Here is a 16,637-nt window from a genome sequence, read left to right as displayed (position 1 = left end):
CCTCCGTCACTGAAAGAATACGTTTCTGTTGATTTAAGCCACCAGGTTTATGGTAATTTGTAATTTGTCACACAGCGATAGAAAATGAATCCACATGCCCATTTCCCCACCCCCGGCCCAGCCCAGGGTCCCGCGCAGCCAGAACACATAGTAAGTGAGAAGATGACTGGCCAAGCGGGGAGGTAAATGCCTGCACAAGGGGTTCCAAACAGGAGGGGAAATCTCACTGTTGAACAGGCTCGGGCACACAGAAACACCCATAGAAGCTCCCTTCTCCATTGTACGTGTTCCGTGTTCTAGGTGATGTCCTGAAGCCACAGCCTCTAACTGAGCCCCAATTCAGAGGGTGGCATCAGGAGCAGCCGGAACCGTGGCTGCAGACGAACATGTTGTCAGAGGCACATGGTGGCCTGATAACGAGCTCCTGGCGTGACGCTACCGGGCAGAGGAGGCACATGTAACCTGACAATGAGCCCCTGGCGTGACGCTACCGGGCAGAGTGCCTGCTTGCCTGCACAGAAGGTGATGAGGTGTGACCCTAGGAGGGCTGGGGGCTCAGGCACACAGCACTTTCTCTACCTCACTTGCTTCCCTGGTCTCTGCAGGGCCGTCAGAGGCAGGATGCCCCAGTGGCTAGACATGCCCGTCCGGGCCCTCCCAGGGCTTATCGTTCTCGGTGGGTTGCACTAGAACCCTGAAGTGAAGGTCTAGAGGCAGGTTGGCTCAGGGTCACTTAGAATCCTCTAAGAACAAGGGAGAAAGCAGGGAGAGGAAGATGGTGTATATATACGCCTGACATATATTTTTAAATTCAGGGTGGCAGCACCAAAGAGATTAGCCATAGCTAATTTGAAATCTTAAAAGATGATGGTGGGTGGTGATGGCGGTGATGGCGGTGATGGCGGTGATGTGCGGTGATGTGTGGTGATGGCGGTGATGTGTGGAGATGGTGATGGTACTAAAGGTGATGGTGATGATAGTGGTGATGGTAATAGAGGTGGGGGTGATGACAGGTAGTGCATTTTATGGAGAACTCCCTGTGCCTGGCACTGTGCTAGATTCTTCATAAGTACTTATGTCTTTAAATTCTCAAAGCCACTCTATGAAGCAAGAAACATTCTCACCCTCAGTCTACGAAGAGAAAAATGAGAATCAAAGAGGGTAAATAATGGGCCCAGGCCCTCTGCCTATAAGTGGTGAATGCAGGATTTTAATGCAGGTGGTCTACCTTCGGGGTCCCTGCTTGAACCCTTGAGTCACAGCCCCTGCCAAAACCACTGAGCCAGGGCAAGGTGGAACCCTGAAGGCTGGCTGGGGTGGCGGAGGGAGGGTAGGGGTGTCTCGGGGGTGCATCCGCGTTCCAGTGGATCTGGACAGGGCCGCCCCTCCACACGCTTACCCCGGGGCCAGGCTGTGCTGGACGGAGGATGACTGAGAGGACCGTTAGGGAGTCACTCCGATCTGGGAGCCAGTGGAAGGTTCTCTGGACAGGCCTGGACCTGCATTTTGCCTTCCCCGACCCTACAGATTTCAGGCAGCCCATCTGTCTCCAAAGGTCCTGTCTGCCGAACCATCTCCGCAGAAGTGCCCTGGGGCCCCGGACAGCCTGGGACTACACGGATGCACCCTGAAACTGGAAGCAATGCCAAACAGGGTTTCTCACGTGGAAAATCTGGTTGGAGATTTTGGCGGAGCTCCGGAAATCCCAGGCAATAATGGTGCGGTCGGCAGAGTCCCGGCTCGAAGCATCTGTGCTGCTCAGAAACTCGGAGCCTTCCCGGAGAAAGAGGATGTCCAGGGTCTGCTGGACGGTGGCCTTGTAGCTTCTCACCACCTGCAAGAGTGGGCACCCGTCATGCCAGTGGGCCCCAGGGGTACAGGGCGGGTGCCACAGACAGGGACAAGGAGGGCCGCTGAGTGCCCCGAGGGCTGGAGAGCTTGGAGAGGCTGGTGCTGGAAAATGCGCCCCCAGGCTGAGGAGTCCAAGCGTGGAGGTGGGGCTGCTGCGGGGTGACCTCAGGACCTGCCCCGTGATACCTCCACAGTGGGCAGTCCTCTGCGTCCCCTCCCCACACCCACTGGCGCATGGGTGCAGGGAGGCATGAAGATCTCCCCAGTCAGACTGGTCCCCTGGAGAGCAGCGGGGGCCCAGCGAAGGAGAGCTTAGGGAAGGGCCCACGCCTAGCCAAGGGCACCTAAAGGCACCAGTGATGCCCATCAATACCAGGGCCATACTCTGTGCGAGGGTCTTGCTTCTGAAGAGGTCACGTAATTCACAGCTTTCAAAGCCTCAGCCTAACGTCCCTGGAGTGATAAGTGCATCGTGGGAGCCAGTGTTCTCGAGCCCACAGAGCCAGAACCGCAGCCTGTAAGTTAGCTTTAAAGACACTCTTTCTTTCTTACGTCATCACCAACATTCCACAGCCTCCTGTCTCTAAACTAACACAATTAAGCGGCAAGCTGCTGTTCCGCTTCCTTCAGGGCGTTTTCTCACATGAACCTTCCAGCCTACAGCAACTGGGCTGGGCAGGGGCAGGGTGGAGGTCCCAGCACCCGGACTAACACGTACCTCCATGCAGTAAACTCCTGGGCAACACGACTTTAAATTGCAATAGTGAGCAACAGGCCGCGGGCACAGTGCCTTGGGCCCGCCTGCCGGGTCTGGCGGCCTGTTTACCAGCTCCCAGGGCGCCACCATGTGGCCACAGCATAAACACAGCTCTCCGGCACCTCGGCAGCCGGCCGTGAAACGAGCTGTCTTCACACTTACTTAAAAACTGGAGTTTAGGGATTCCCTGGTGGCGCAGTGGTTAAGAATCCGCCTGCAAAGACAGGGTACATGGGTTTGAGCCCTGGTCCCTGAAGATCCCACACGCCGCAGGGCAACTCAGCCCGTACGCCACAGCTACTGAAGCCTGCAGCACCTAGAGCCCGTGCTCTGCAGCAAGAGAAGCCACCGCAGTGAGAAGCCCGCGCACACCAAGGAAGAGTAGCCCCCGCTCACCACAACTAGAGAAAGCCCACGCGCAGCAACGAAGACCCAAAGCAGCCAAAGATAAATAAATAAACATAATTTTAAACAGTAAATATCTAAAAAAATAAATAAAATAAAAACTGGAGTTTACAAACTTTCAAAATGTTTCAGACATAGATTTTCTATCATCCTCTTTCAAATATATATAAGTCAAATTCACATTAAATGCAGCACTCCATAAATCCAATTTAGACAGAGGGGTATTTTGAGACCCATTCTCCAGATGAGGAACACTGAGGCTCAGAGAGATGCAGGGATTTACTCCAGGGTGCAGGGCCAGGGTGTGGTGCTTCTCTGGGGCCCACATCCTCGTTTCCTGCTGGCCAAGTCCTGCCTCAGTAAAGGCTGGGGCAAATTCCTGGGGGAGGGTGGGGAACAAACGATTACCTTCTCTGAGCCTCTTCAGAAGCAGCCCTCAGCTAGGGCGATTTCAGGGTGGGCCCCCTGGAGCCTGAGGAGTAGTCCAGGGGTAGAAAAGTGAGGGCAGTCCTGCAGGCCTCTGAACACTGGCCAGCCTGTGGAACTGCCCACCTTCCTCCCTCCCTTCCTCTCCCACTCTGTGCACCAGGATCCCACATGCCCGCTTTGCCCTCCCAGGTAGCCATGAGTCTCCTGGAGTGTGGGCTGGAAGGAAAGCTCCAGAGCCCCCGCCAGGAGGGGCATAGGAGCCGTGCTGCTGGCAGATGCTCTGGCCTGCCCAGCCTGGAGTTGGGGCAGCGGTCTAGGGCCTGGGAGGGGACGTGGACCACCAGAGCCCCCAACACGTGCTCTGAGACGTGCACAACATCCCGACTCAAAGAACAGCGCCGTCCCAGGGCAGGGTTTGGAATCTGCTCTGGTGGGAAGAGAAGGGAGGGGAGGGAGCAAGGCCCGTCGTCATGGCTCCAGATCCATCCCCACCTCCCATCCCCAGCGCCACGGTCACCTCTAACTTAAACCACCCTCTCCACCAGCAGCCCCAGGCCTCCATCTGCCAAGGCCACATGGGGCCTGAAGGCCTTCCTGCCGCCTTTCCCGACGCCCTCCCCATCACCACAGTCCAGGCGAGGAGCAGGGAATCAAGGGTGGCAGGGCAGCAGGTGCCGGGAGAGGGGTAAGTCCGGCCCAACTCACGTCCCTAGATGTGGCCTGTGCACCAAGGCGCGTCTCCTCCTGGGCGGCGGGGACACAGCCCCAAGAGCCCATAGGGAGTGGCTGCCGATGGGCAGGACCGTGACATCCGTGGGCACCTGAGCCCCTCTCCAGCGGCGGCACCTGGATCCCCACACGCACTCGGGAAACACACTGACCCAGGAAAGCCTGGAGGAAGAGGAGGGCCCGTTGAGTTCCAGCCACAGGCCGGGGGTTTCACAGAAATCATCTCCTGATGGCAGCAGGAGGAAGCTGCTCCCAGAGGGCGGTGCGAAGGCCCAGAGAAGCAATGTGCCAGGGGTCCTCGGCCTGTCCCCGGCAGAACCACCCACGTGCCCACCGACACACCACCTGCCTTTTCCAGGAGAACGAAAACCCTCGTTCTGTACACTTCCTGAGAATGGATGGAAATGGCCCAATTCATTAGGGCGTCGTAAAATCGAATGGCCAGGAAACAAGCCGTGTTACGGGCGATCCCTGCCAACAGCGCTGCTGTAACTGGAAGGCTGACCTTTGAAGTGATTGCCGCTGAACATGATTTACTTGCCTTCACAACTGCTGCTGCCCCGGGAAAGAGCAGAGGAGCCATTTGTGTGTCTAGCTGGTGGGTTTTATGGCAACCTTAATTACACCGACAGCTGGTACGTCCCATCCCAGGGGCGTGGGACAGCGCTACAGGGCCTAACTAGCTGGATCCACAGGGAACCTCACTCAGACCCTTCTGGCAACCTGGGCCTCTGTCGGCAGACAGTTGTAGACACTTGGCCAAAAGTCTACGGCTTTGGGAAAAATGGAAGACGTGATCAAGACACATTCAGGTGTGATGAAAATCACCTAATATCCTTAAAATCTTGTCTGCTTGGCCCACCAAACAGACCTCCGAAGGCTCACCTTTCCCTTCCCCGGGCCGTGCCACTTCCGAGGTGGGCGGGGTTGGGGGGCAGGCTCCGCGGCTGGTTTTGAGTCATCACCACCAGGGGCCTGGACTGGACAACAAGCCAGCCTCTCGCGTCTATGCGCTGCTGGACCCCAGAAAGAGGGAGGCTGGGGGCCCAGCTCCCCCCTCCCCTCCACCCCGGCCAGTCCTCTGCACCCAAGCCTGGAGGGAAAGTGAGGGAGACACTGCTCTGGGCCCCCCAGGATGGCCGAGGCCACCTGCCCGCCCTACAGGACTGTGAGTTCCTGGGGACAGACGCCTGTCACATTTCTGGGACACCCTTGGCCAGGACTGGGTCTGCACACTGCAGACATCAGTAAGTTGTGCTGAATTAAGGGCTGGATAAGTGAATGAGCAGATAAACAAATGGACGGACGAACGAAAGGACAACTTGAAAGGCCTCTGGCTGCCAGTAACAGGCGGGCCCTTGGGGCTGAGGCAATGCACGTGGACCTGCTGCCACCGGCTCCAGTAGGCGCCCTGGGAGATGGTGTTCATTCACGGGGCCCTCCATGGCCCTCGGCGTGGAGACAAGGACACCTCATCCGCCAAGGACCTCCAAGACCCGTGGAGAGGGGAGGGGAGGGAAGGGCTCAGTGCATGCATGCCACCACCAGACATCCGGAGGCGGGAGGGCCAAGCTCTCAGGCAGACACCCGGGTATCTGAGCCTGATGACCTATCACTGGCTGCGCGCCGCTGGGCAGGCAGCTCACCTCTCAGCGCTTCAGTCTCCACACCTATAAGGTGGGGCTAAGAGCAGGACCTAGAGCTTGGGCGTGAAGGACGGTGACAGGCCTGGCCAAGAGGCCAACACACAACAGATGCTCATAAACCTCTTCCCAGGCCGGCCAGAGCTAGTCCCTGGGATGGGGCTGGGGGTCCTTGGGCAAGTCCCTTCTCCCCAGATTTCAATTCCTTCCCCTTGAATATATTGGTCTCTTCAAATTCTAAGATGCGAGGAGTCTCTGCACAATGGCAAACTGGAGAGGTGAGTAAAGAGCCCCTATCTACGGTTTAAAATCACACAAGTAAAAGTAGCCAATCACATGGGATAGTGTACACCAAAAGTGCTCTGTGGGGCTTCCCTGGTGGCGCTGTGGTTGGGAGTCCGCCTGCCGATGCAGGGGACACGGGTTCGTGCCCCGGTCCAGGAGGATCCCACATGCCGCGGAGCGCCTAGGTCCGTGAGCCGTGGCCGCTGGGCCTGTGCGTCCGGGGCCTGTGCTCCGCAACGGGAGAGGCCACAACAGTGAGAGGCCCGCGTACCGCAAAAAAAAAAAAAAACAAAGTGCTCTGTGGATAATTTTTTTAAAAAAAAACAGAAATTTATATTAAAACAAAAGAAACTATACAAATATGAAAAGAGAGTATGACTGAATTTTTCTACAATCTGAGAGTAGGGGAAACTTCCCTGGTCATCACTCCAAGGCCAGAGCAATAAAAGAAAAGATGCATAAATCTGGCTACATGAAAATAATAGTAGTAGTAATAATAATAATAAACATTATTGCACGGCATAAAAGACAGGTAAATAATTATGAAAAATAAAAAAGACAAATGGGAGAGATATTTGCAACTTATATTAGAGGCAAAGGTCACTGTGCCTAATACACAGACAGGGTCTAAAAATCGATGAAAAAGACCAAGAGCTCTACAGAAAAATGGGCAAGAGAAGTGAACAGAGAGCTCATATGAGAGGGAATGTAACTGGTCCTTCAATCTTGCTCATAAGAAATGAAATTTTAAATTACATGGAGATATCATTTCTTACTTGTCAGATTAGAAAAGCCAGAAGTTTGACAACACACTCCGTTAGGTGGCTGTTGAGCATTACTTACTTTGCACACTGCTGACAGAAATGCAAAATGGTACAGTCCCTATGGAGAGAATTTGGGTGACACCAAGCAAAACAGCATGTGCCTTGTTACTCGGCAATATACATAACCCAGCAAACCAACTGGTAGGAACTGATCCCGAAGTTACAGCAGCAAACACCAGAAAACATAAGCACAAGGCCGCTGAAAGCAGCACTACTTGTAAAATTAAAAAGCAGAAATAACCCAAATGTACAAGAAGGGACCAGTTAAACAGACATCAGTCCAGACACACTCTGGAATACCATGTATGCTGCTGTAAAAAAGAGTGAGGCCCATCTCCCTGCCTGCTGTGGGCTGGCTTCCAGGAGGTGCTGCTCAGTGCAAAAGCAAGGTGGAGAGCAAAAGGGCGTACAGTAAATACGAGAGGTTTGTGTTTGCTTCCATAAAAACAGTAGAAAGATAAACCAGAAACTAAATAAATAAATCAGTCAGACTGCCTCTAGAGGGGAGAGGACAGAATGGGGGAGACAGGGCTAGAGGCAGAAAGTAGAGGCTTTCTATAGAGGGGCAGACAGTAAATATTTTAGGGTTTGGAAGCTACATTTAGTCACTGTTGCATTCTCTTCTGTGTGTGTGTGTGTGTGTGTGTGTGTGTGTGTTACAGCCACTTAAAAATGTAAAAATCATTCTTAACTCAAGGACCATACAAAAACAGGCCGTAGGCCAGACTGGGCCCATGGGCTGTAGTTTTCCAATCCCTTCTCCAGAACCATGTATGCATTTTATAAAATTATACAACAAAATTAACTTAAAAAGCAGGCTCTAAAATGTGAAAGCAAAATCAAGCAAATGAAACTAAACATGTATTGAGTTGGTAGCTTAATCACACAAATGGGGTTTATTTTAAGAGACATTAAAGCATAGTAGTTTAAGGCAGATCCTCAGTTGAATATACATTATGAACAGAAAACCAGTAATCTGATGGTAAACCCTAATTGGATATACCTTGTGGACAAAAAGAACTGTGAGAAATCTTCAATTGTCTTCAGTCATTACATTGCTAGTGTCCACATACACCCAAAAAATTGTGGTAAGGAAGACAGAAATAAAATTTTTCAGTTTAAAAGAGATCAAAAACATATAAAAACAAAGAAGCTAAAGAAAAATTCTGTAATGCTAAATTTGAATTGGACAAGTCAGCATAAACAATGATATATTTTTTTCTTAACAAGAAAAACATTTCTTAGCTCTGTCCACAGAAGAAGTCTAGAAACAATGACCAACCACAACACTTAGATTCTGGTCTCTAAACCCACAAGTGACACAGATGACAGAGCAAGGCATTACAATGGTCATCACAACTATACATAACATATGTTTAAGAAGGTAGAAGGAAGACTGACCAAGGTTAGTAGAGACATGGAGGATGTATGAGCCCCTCATTGAATTTCTAAAGATGAAATGCACAATGTTTGAGGAAAAGCTATATTAGATGGGATTAACATCAGATGAGACACTGCAAAAGAGAACATTACTGAAACTAGAGGACATAGCAATTGAAAATTTCAAAACATACTGGAGAGAAAAAAGACTGAATTTTTAAAATGAACAAAATCTAGTTTTAAACCAAAATGGAGCAAACCCACTATGATCTCTCACTCTCTTTCATAAATTACAACTAAAAACTCTGGACGAAATTCAAGAAGCAACTACCTGAAGATTTTGAAAAGTAAATAACAGCTGATAGGTTGAAGAGGGAAGTCAAAATTTGAAGAAAGACCCATATGACAGGTAAGGTTCTAGTTTTTTGTTTCTTTGTTTTCGTTTTTACTTTGGGGGTTTGGGGGAGTTTTTCTGTCTTTTAACTCCTGATGTTGACCCACAGACAGACTGAATCAAGGAATCACATAGTAGACATGGACAGCAAAACTTCTGACATAAATCCATCATCCTGGCCAGAGGAACAAGAAAATGGGTCCTTGTAAGCCAGAGAGTATTGGGTGAAATTTTTAAAATATCTCCTTGCTCTCCTAGCCCTGCCCTGATGCCAATCCCAACAGCTCTGGCAGTGCAGCACAAATACCTAAAAACCAGAAGGGAAAAAAACCTGAAGAGAAGAACTGGAAAAGGGAGGGAAATACATGTTATTTTTTCCTCTATCTTCTCTGGCCCATTTGCTTTGAAAGGGATCCCGGTTATGGACACTGTGTGACAAGGGAGAAGGCTAACATTCTGAAAGAACTCCATTGCTCTGGGCAGAAGAACCAGGAAAGGAGGCCCAGGGAGCCAGGCAGTGTGGGTCAAATTCCAAAGAGGAGATAGCTGAGAAGGGAATCCTCTACTTCTGTATATGAACTGACACACATCCCAGGACAATCCCTAAGCTACATGTGCATGGAACATGGCCAAAGGGGCACAGCTAAAGCTTTGAGAAGTGGAGTACCATATAACTGCTGCCTCAGTCTGAAACTAACCCTTTAGTGGCTCCGCATAACAAAGGTTTTTAATACAGAACTGAAAATGGAGCCACTGACCACAGGAGATAAGGAACTTGCAATATGAATCTAGCAGGTTTGGTTGCCTGTTAAGACAAACAAATCACTATTCTCTACAGGATTTTAATAGGACCCAGGATCTTACAACATAATGTTCAAAATATTCAGGATATATTCTGAAATTAACTTGACACACAAAAACCAGGAAAATGTAAACAGTACCCTTGAGAAAAGAGAAACCATAGATGCCAACCCTGAAGTGACCCAGATGTGTGACCCATATTATCAGACACATTTAAACAGCTATTAAATAATAATCATCAATGAGATAAACACCCTTGAAATAAATGGAGAGATGATTTCAACAGAGAAACAGAAATTATATATATACTTTTAAGTAGAAATTTTAGAACTGAAGAAAACATTTTTTAATCATGGGATAAGCACAATAACAAAATGGAAGTGACAAAAGAAAGACTTAGTGAACTTGAAAAAGGATCAATAGAAATAATTCAATCTAAAGAAAAAATAAGCAAAGACTTAGGAACCTGTGAGATAATATCAGAAGCTTAAATATTTTTGTCAATGGAGTTCCTGAAGGAGAAGGAAAAGAGAGCAGCGCAGAAAAGAAATACTGACTGAACATGCCCAAATTTGGTGAAAGGCATAAATTTAGAGTCAAGAGATTCAGCAAGCCACAAAGAGGGTAAAAATCAAAGAAATCCAAGCCCCGACACACCACAATCCAACTGCTGAAAACATCAAAGAAAAAAATCTTGAAAGCACCCGGGGAAAAAATGAACCATTATATAAACGACAATTTAAATGCTGTGGATTTCTCATCAGAAACTATGGAGGTTAAAAGGCAGTGGGACATACTAAAAATGGTGAAAGAAAGGAGTGTCAACCCAGAATTTTATAGACAGTAAAAATATCCTTCAGGAATGAAGGTGAAATAAAGACCTTGACAGATGAAGAAAAACTAAGAGAATTTGTCATCAGGAGACCTGCTCTATTTAAAACAAGCGCTAAAGGAAGTTCTTCAAGTTGAAGAGAAATAATAGCAGAGGAAAACTTGGAACTTCGGGAATGAAGGAAGAACAACAGAAATGGCATACAATTGGGCAAATATAAAAGGTCATTTTTCTCCAGTTAAATTCTTTAAAATATGCATGACTGTTGAAAACAAAAAATTCTAAGTCCTTAAGGCAGAAAGAAAACTATACCAGACTTGAATCTACACAAGAGGATGAAAAGCAGCAAAAAATGGTAAATACGAAGGGAAATAAAAAATGCTTTTCTATTATTGAAATATTTTTAAGATAATTTGCTGTTTCTAGCAAAAATAATAACAATGTATTGTAGGGGACTGTAATATACGTACAAGTAAAATTTATGCCAAAAAAAGCACAAAGACCCTGAGGGGTAAAATTGAAAATCTGTATATTGTTCTAAGGTTCTCATACAATACAAAAAGAGTTAAGACTTGAAGGTAGACTGATGAGATAAAAATATATATTATAAACTCTAAAGCAACCACTAAAAATAAACCACAACACAAATCCACAGATAATAAAGCAACAAAGGAGATAAGAAAAAAATCACAAAATAAAAGCTAAATTAATCTATAAGGAAACCATAAAAACAAAAAAAGGAGAAAAAGGAATAGATGGAACAAACAAAAAAAATAGCAAGATGCTAGATTTAAACCCAGCCATATCAAAAATTACATTAAATTAAAACAGGGTAAATATACAAGTCAAAGGAAAAGATTGTTATATAGAATTAAAATGAAAGAGCAATACCCAACTAAATGCTGTCTATAAGAAACATGTTTTAAAAATAAAGACACAAATAGGTTAAGGTAAAAAGATGAAAAAGATATACCATGCTAACAGTAATCAAAATAAACCAAGAATGCCTGTTAGTAACAGACAAAGTAGATTCCACAGTAAAAAATATTTTCAGGGACGAAAAGGGTCTTTCACAATGATAAAAGAATCAATTCATCAGGATAACATAACAATCCTAAATGTTTATGCACCTGATAACAGGGCTTCAAAATAAGTGACGGGAAACTAACAGAACTTAAAAAGTATATTAGACAAATTTACGCTTATAGTCACAAATTTCAACTAGGTGCTCATAACTAACAGAACAAACAGAGATATCAGAAAGGATACTGAATACTTGAATAACACTATTAACCAACTTGAGATAATTGACATTTATAGAACATTGCACACAACACAGTAGAATATACATTATTTCCAAATGCACACAGAACATTTACCAAAATAGACCATGTTATAGGACATCAAACAAAATTTCAATAAATTTAAAAGGATTCAAACATACAATGTATGTTTTGTGACCATAATGGAGTTAAATTAGAAATCACTAACAGGTATGTAGAAATTTCCCAAGTATTTGTAATCTAAACACTCTTAAATAATCCATGGATCAAGAAGAAATACAAAACGTAATTAGAAAGTATTTTTAACTGAATGAAAATGAAAAACAATATATCAACAGTTGTCTAATGCAGCTGCAAAACCTAGTGGAAAATTAAAAGTACTGAACGTCTATAATAGAAAAGAATAAAAATCCCAAAATAATGACCTCAACTTCTACTTTATGATGGAAAAAAAAGATAAACCTAAGTTTTAAGCAGAAAAAAAAATGTTTAAAAGAAAAATTGATCACTTTTTTAAATAAAAGAAATAGAGAAAAATCAGGGCATCCCTGGTGGCCCAGTGGTTAAGAATATGCCTGCTAATGCAGAGGACATGGGTTCAATCCCTGGTCCGGGAAGATCCCACATGCCGCAGAGCAACAAAGCCCATGCGCCACAACTACTGAGCCTGTGCTCTAGAGCCCGCGAGCCACAACCACTGAAGCCCGTGCACCTACAGCCCATGCTCTGCAACAAGAGAAGCCACCCAATGACAAGCCCACAAACCACAACGAAGAGTAGCCCCCTCTTCCCTCAACTAGAGAAAGCCCACGTGCAGCAACAAAGACGCAACACAGCCAAAAATAAATAAATAAATATATTTTAAAAAAGAAACAGAGAAAAATCAATGATACAAAAATGTATACTTAAGAAAGATCAACAAAATTGATAAATCTCTATCCAGACTGATCAGAGGAAAAAGAGAAAAGACTCAAATTACCAATATCAGGAATGAGAGAAATGAGGTGACATCACTACAGATTATACAGATATTTTTTAAATAATTAAAATAGTATGAAAAACTTTATGTCAAAGAGATAACTTTGACGAAATGGATAAACTTCTTGAAGGATACAACCTACTAAAGGTCACTCAAAGAGAAACAGAAAATTGGAATAACCTTATATTTACTAAATAAATTTATTTGAGGTTTTAAATCTTCCCGCAAAGAAAATTTCAGGCCAAGCCAGTCTCATCACTAGTCAATTCTAGCAAATATTTATGGAATAAATAATATCAATTATGCACAAACTCTTCCAGAAAACTGAAGAGAAAGGAACACTTCCCAAATTACTTATAAGGCCAGAATTACTCTGATACCAAAACCAGACAAAGATATTATAAGAAAAATATAGATCAATACCCCTGATGAACATACATTAAAAATTCTTAACACATTTTACCTAATAGAATCCCATAAAGATATAAAGAAGATAATGTATCACAATAAAGTGAGATTAATCCCAGTAATACAACGTTGTTTTAATATTTGAAAATCTATCAAGAAATTCCACCATATTAACGAAATAAAAGAGAAAAACCACACTATCCCTTCAATAGACGTGAGAAAGGCATTTGACAAAATCCAACGTTTATTCATGATAAAAAATCTCAACAAACTAGGAATAAAAGGGGATGTCCTCAAACCGGTAGGGGCATCTACCAAAAAAAACTACAGTTAACATCATATGTAACTATGAAAAAGAATGAAATTTTTTTTTTCTAAGATTGGAAAGGCAAGTATGTCCATTCTCACCACTTCTAAGTCAACATTGTTTTAGAGGTTTGAGCCAGTGCAATAAGGTAACAGGAGGAAGGAGGAAAGAAGAAATTACATCCAAATTAGAAAAGAATTAAAGCTGCCTTTATTCACAGATGACATGATCATCTTTGCAGAAACAGAACCTACAACAAAGCAACTAGAACTAATAAATGAGCTTACCACAGTTGCAGAATTCAAGGTAAAAATACAAATATCCACTATATTTCTATATTCTAACAATGTATAACCAGAAATTGAAATTGAAAAATACTATTTACAATAGCATAAAAATATATAAATACTTAGGGAAAAATCTAAACAAAAACAATGTGATGGAGTTGTACAATAAAAACTACAAAACATTGGTGAGAAAAAATGAAGGTTTAAATATATGGAGAAATATACTATGATTATGGATTGGAAGACTTGAAGTTAAGAATTCAGTGCTGACATTCACAGAAAGACAGACAAGATGAAAAGGCAGAGGACTATGTAGCAGATGAAGGAACAAGATAAAACCCCAGAAAAACAACTAAATGAAGTGGAGATAGGCAACCTTCCAGAAAAAGAATTCAGAATAATGATAGTGAAGATGATCCAGGACCTCGTAAAAAGAATGCAGGCAAAGATCGAGAAGATGCAAGAAATGTTTAACAAAGACCTAGAAGAATTAAAGAACAAACAAACAGAGATGAACAATACAATAACTGAAATGAAAAACTACACTAGAAGGGATCAATAGCAGAATAACTGAGGCAGAAGAACGTATAAGTGACCTGGAAGACAGAATGGTGGAATTCACTGCTGCAGAACAGAATAAAGAAAAAAGAATGAAAAGAAATGAAGACAGCCTAAGAGACCACTGGGACAACATTAAACACAACACCATTCGCATTGTAGGGGTCGCAGAAGGAGAAGAGACAGAGAAAGGACCAGAGAAAATATTTGAAGAGATTACAGTCGAAAACTTCCCTAACATGGGAAAGGAAATAGCCACCCAAGTCCAGGAAGCGCAGCGAGTCCCATACAGGATAAACCCAGGGAGAAACATGCCGAGACACATAGTAATCAAATTGGCAAAAATTAAAGACAAAGAAAAATTATTGAAAGCAGCAAGGGAAAAATGACAAATAACATACAAGGGAACTCCCATAAGGTTAACAGCTGATTTCTCAGCAGAAACTCTACAAGCCAGAAGGGAGTGGCATGATATACTTAAAGTGATGAAAGGGAAGAAACTACAACCAAGATTACTCTACCCGGCAAGGATCTCATTCAGATTCGATGGAGAAATCAAAAGCTTTACAGACAAGCAAAAGCTAAGAGAATTCAGCACCACCAAACCAGCTCTACAACAAATGCTAAAGGAACTTCTCTAAGTGGGAAACACAAGAGAAGAAAAGGACCTACAAAAACAAACCCAAAACAATTAAGAAAATGGTCATAGGAACATACATATTGATAATTACCTTAAACGTGAATGGATTAAATGCTCCAACCAAAAGACACAGCCTTGCTGAATGGATACAAAAACAAGACGCATATATATGCTGTCTACAAGAGACCCACTTCTGACCTAGGGACACATACAGACTGAAAGTGAGGGGATGGAAAAAGATATTCCATGCCAATGGAAATCAAAAGAAAGCTGGAGTATCAATACTCATATCAGATAAAATAGACTTTAAAATAAAGAATGTTACAAGAGACAAGGAAGGACGCTACCTAATGATCAAGGGATCAATCCAAGAAGAAGATATAACAATTATAAATATATATGCACCCAACATTGGAGCACCTCAATACATAAGGCCACTGCTCACAGCTATAAAAGAGGAAATCGACAGTAACAAAATAATAGTGGGGGACTTTAACACCTCACTTACACCAATGGACAGATCATCAAAAATGAAAATAAATAAGGAAACAGAAGCTTTAAATGACACAATATACCAGATAGATTTAATTGATATTTATAGGACATTCCATCCAAAAACAGCAGATTACACTTTCTTCTCAAGTGCGCACAGAACATTCTCCAGGATAGATCACATCTTGGGTCACAAATCAAGCCTCAGTGATTTAAGAAAATTGAAATCATATCAAGCATCTTTTCTGACCATAACACTATGAGATTAGAAATGAATTACAGGGAAAAAAACCTAAAAAACACAAACACTGGAGGCTAAACAATATGTTACTAAATAACCAAGAAATCACTGAAGAAATCAAAGAGGAAATAAAAAAAATACCTAGAGACAAATGACAATGAAAACGCGACGATCCAAAAACTATGGGATGCAGCAAAAGCAGTTCTAAGAGGGAAGTTTATAGCTATACAAGCCTACCTCAAGAAACGAGAAAAATCTCAAATAAACAATCTAACCTTACACCTAAAGGAACTAGAGAAAGAAGAACACACAAAACCCAAAGTTAGCAGAAGGAAAGAAATCATAACAATCAGAGCAGAAATAATTGAAATAGAAACAAAGAAAACAATAGCAAAGATCAATAACACTAAAAGCTGGTTCTTTGAGAAGATAAACAAAATTGATAAACCATTAGCCAGACTCCTCAAGAGGGAGAGGACTCAAATCAATAAAATTAGAAATGAAAAAGGAGAAGTTACAAAAGACACCGCAGAAATACAAAGCATCCTAAGAGACTACTACAAGCAACTATATGCCAATAAAATGGACAACCTGGAAGAAATGGACAAATTCTTAGAAAGGTATAACCTTCCAAGACTGAACCAGGAAGAAATAGAAAATATGAACAGACCAATCACAAGCACTGATATTGAAACTGTGATTAAAAATCTTCCAACAAACAAAAGTCCTGGACCAGATGACTTCACAGGTGAATTCTATCAAACATTTAGAGAAGAGCTAACACTCATCCTTCTCAAGCTATTCCAAAACATTGCAGAGGAAGGAACACTCCCAAACTCATTCTATGAGGCCACCATCACCCTGATACCAAAACCAGACAAAGATACTACAAAAAAAAGAAAACTACAGACCAATATCACTGATGAATATAGATGCAAAAATCCTCAACAAAATACTAGCAAACAGAATCCAAGAACACATTAAAAGGATCATACACCATGATCAAGTGGGATTTATCCCAGGGATGCAAGGATTCTTCAATATACACAAATCAATCAATGTGATACACCATAGTAACAAATTGAAGAATAAAAACCACATGATCATCTCAA

General features: G+C 43.6%; 1 protein-coding gene across 2 annotated transcripts in view; it reads right to left on the bottom strand.

Moving 5' to 3' along the window:
- The window catches only part of WDR25 (WD repeat domain 25), a 143,994-nt gene that overhangs the window by 1,958 nt on the left and 125,399 nt on the right, over positions 1 to 16,637 (bottom strand). For both annotated transcript variants that reach the window (XM_022576078.3, XM_022576079.2), the window contains exon 5: positions 1,664 to 1,834. In XM_022576078.3, the coding sequence (XP_022431786.1) occupies positions 1,664 to 1,834 (171 nt within the window). The remainder of the gene's footprint in view (positions 1 to 1,663; positions 1,835 to 16,637) is intronic.

The sequence above is a fragment of the Delphinapterus leucas genome, chromosome 2 (assembly GCF_059928025.1).
Source record: "Delphinapterus leucas isolate spDelLeu-1000000601 "Yukka" chromosome 2, BTC_Dleu_Yukka2, whole genome shotgun sequence".
Lineage (NCBI taxonomy): Eukaryota > Metazoa > Chordata > Mammalia > Artiodactyla > Monodontidae > Delphinapterus > Delphinapterus leucas.
The sequence above is the reverse complement of the archived record's forward strand: the minus strand, read 5'-3'. Positions and strand labels throughout refer to the sequence as shown.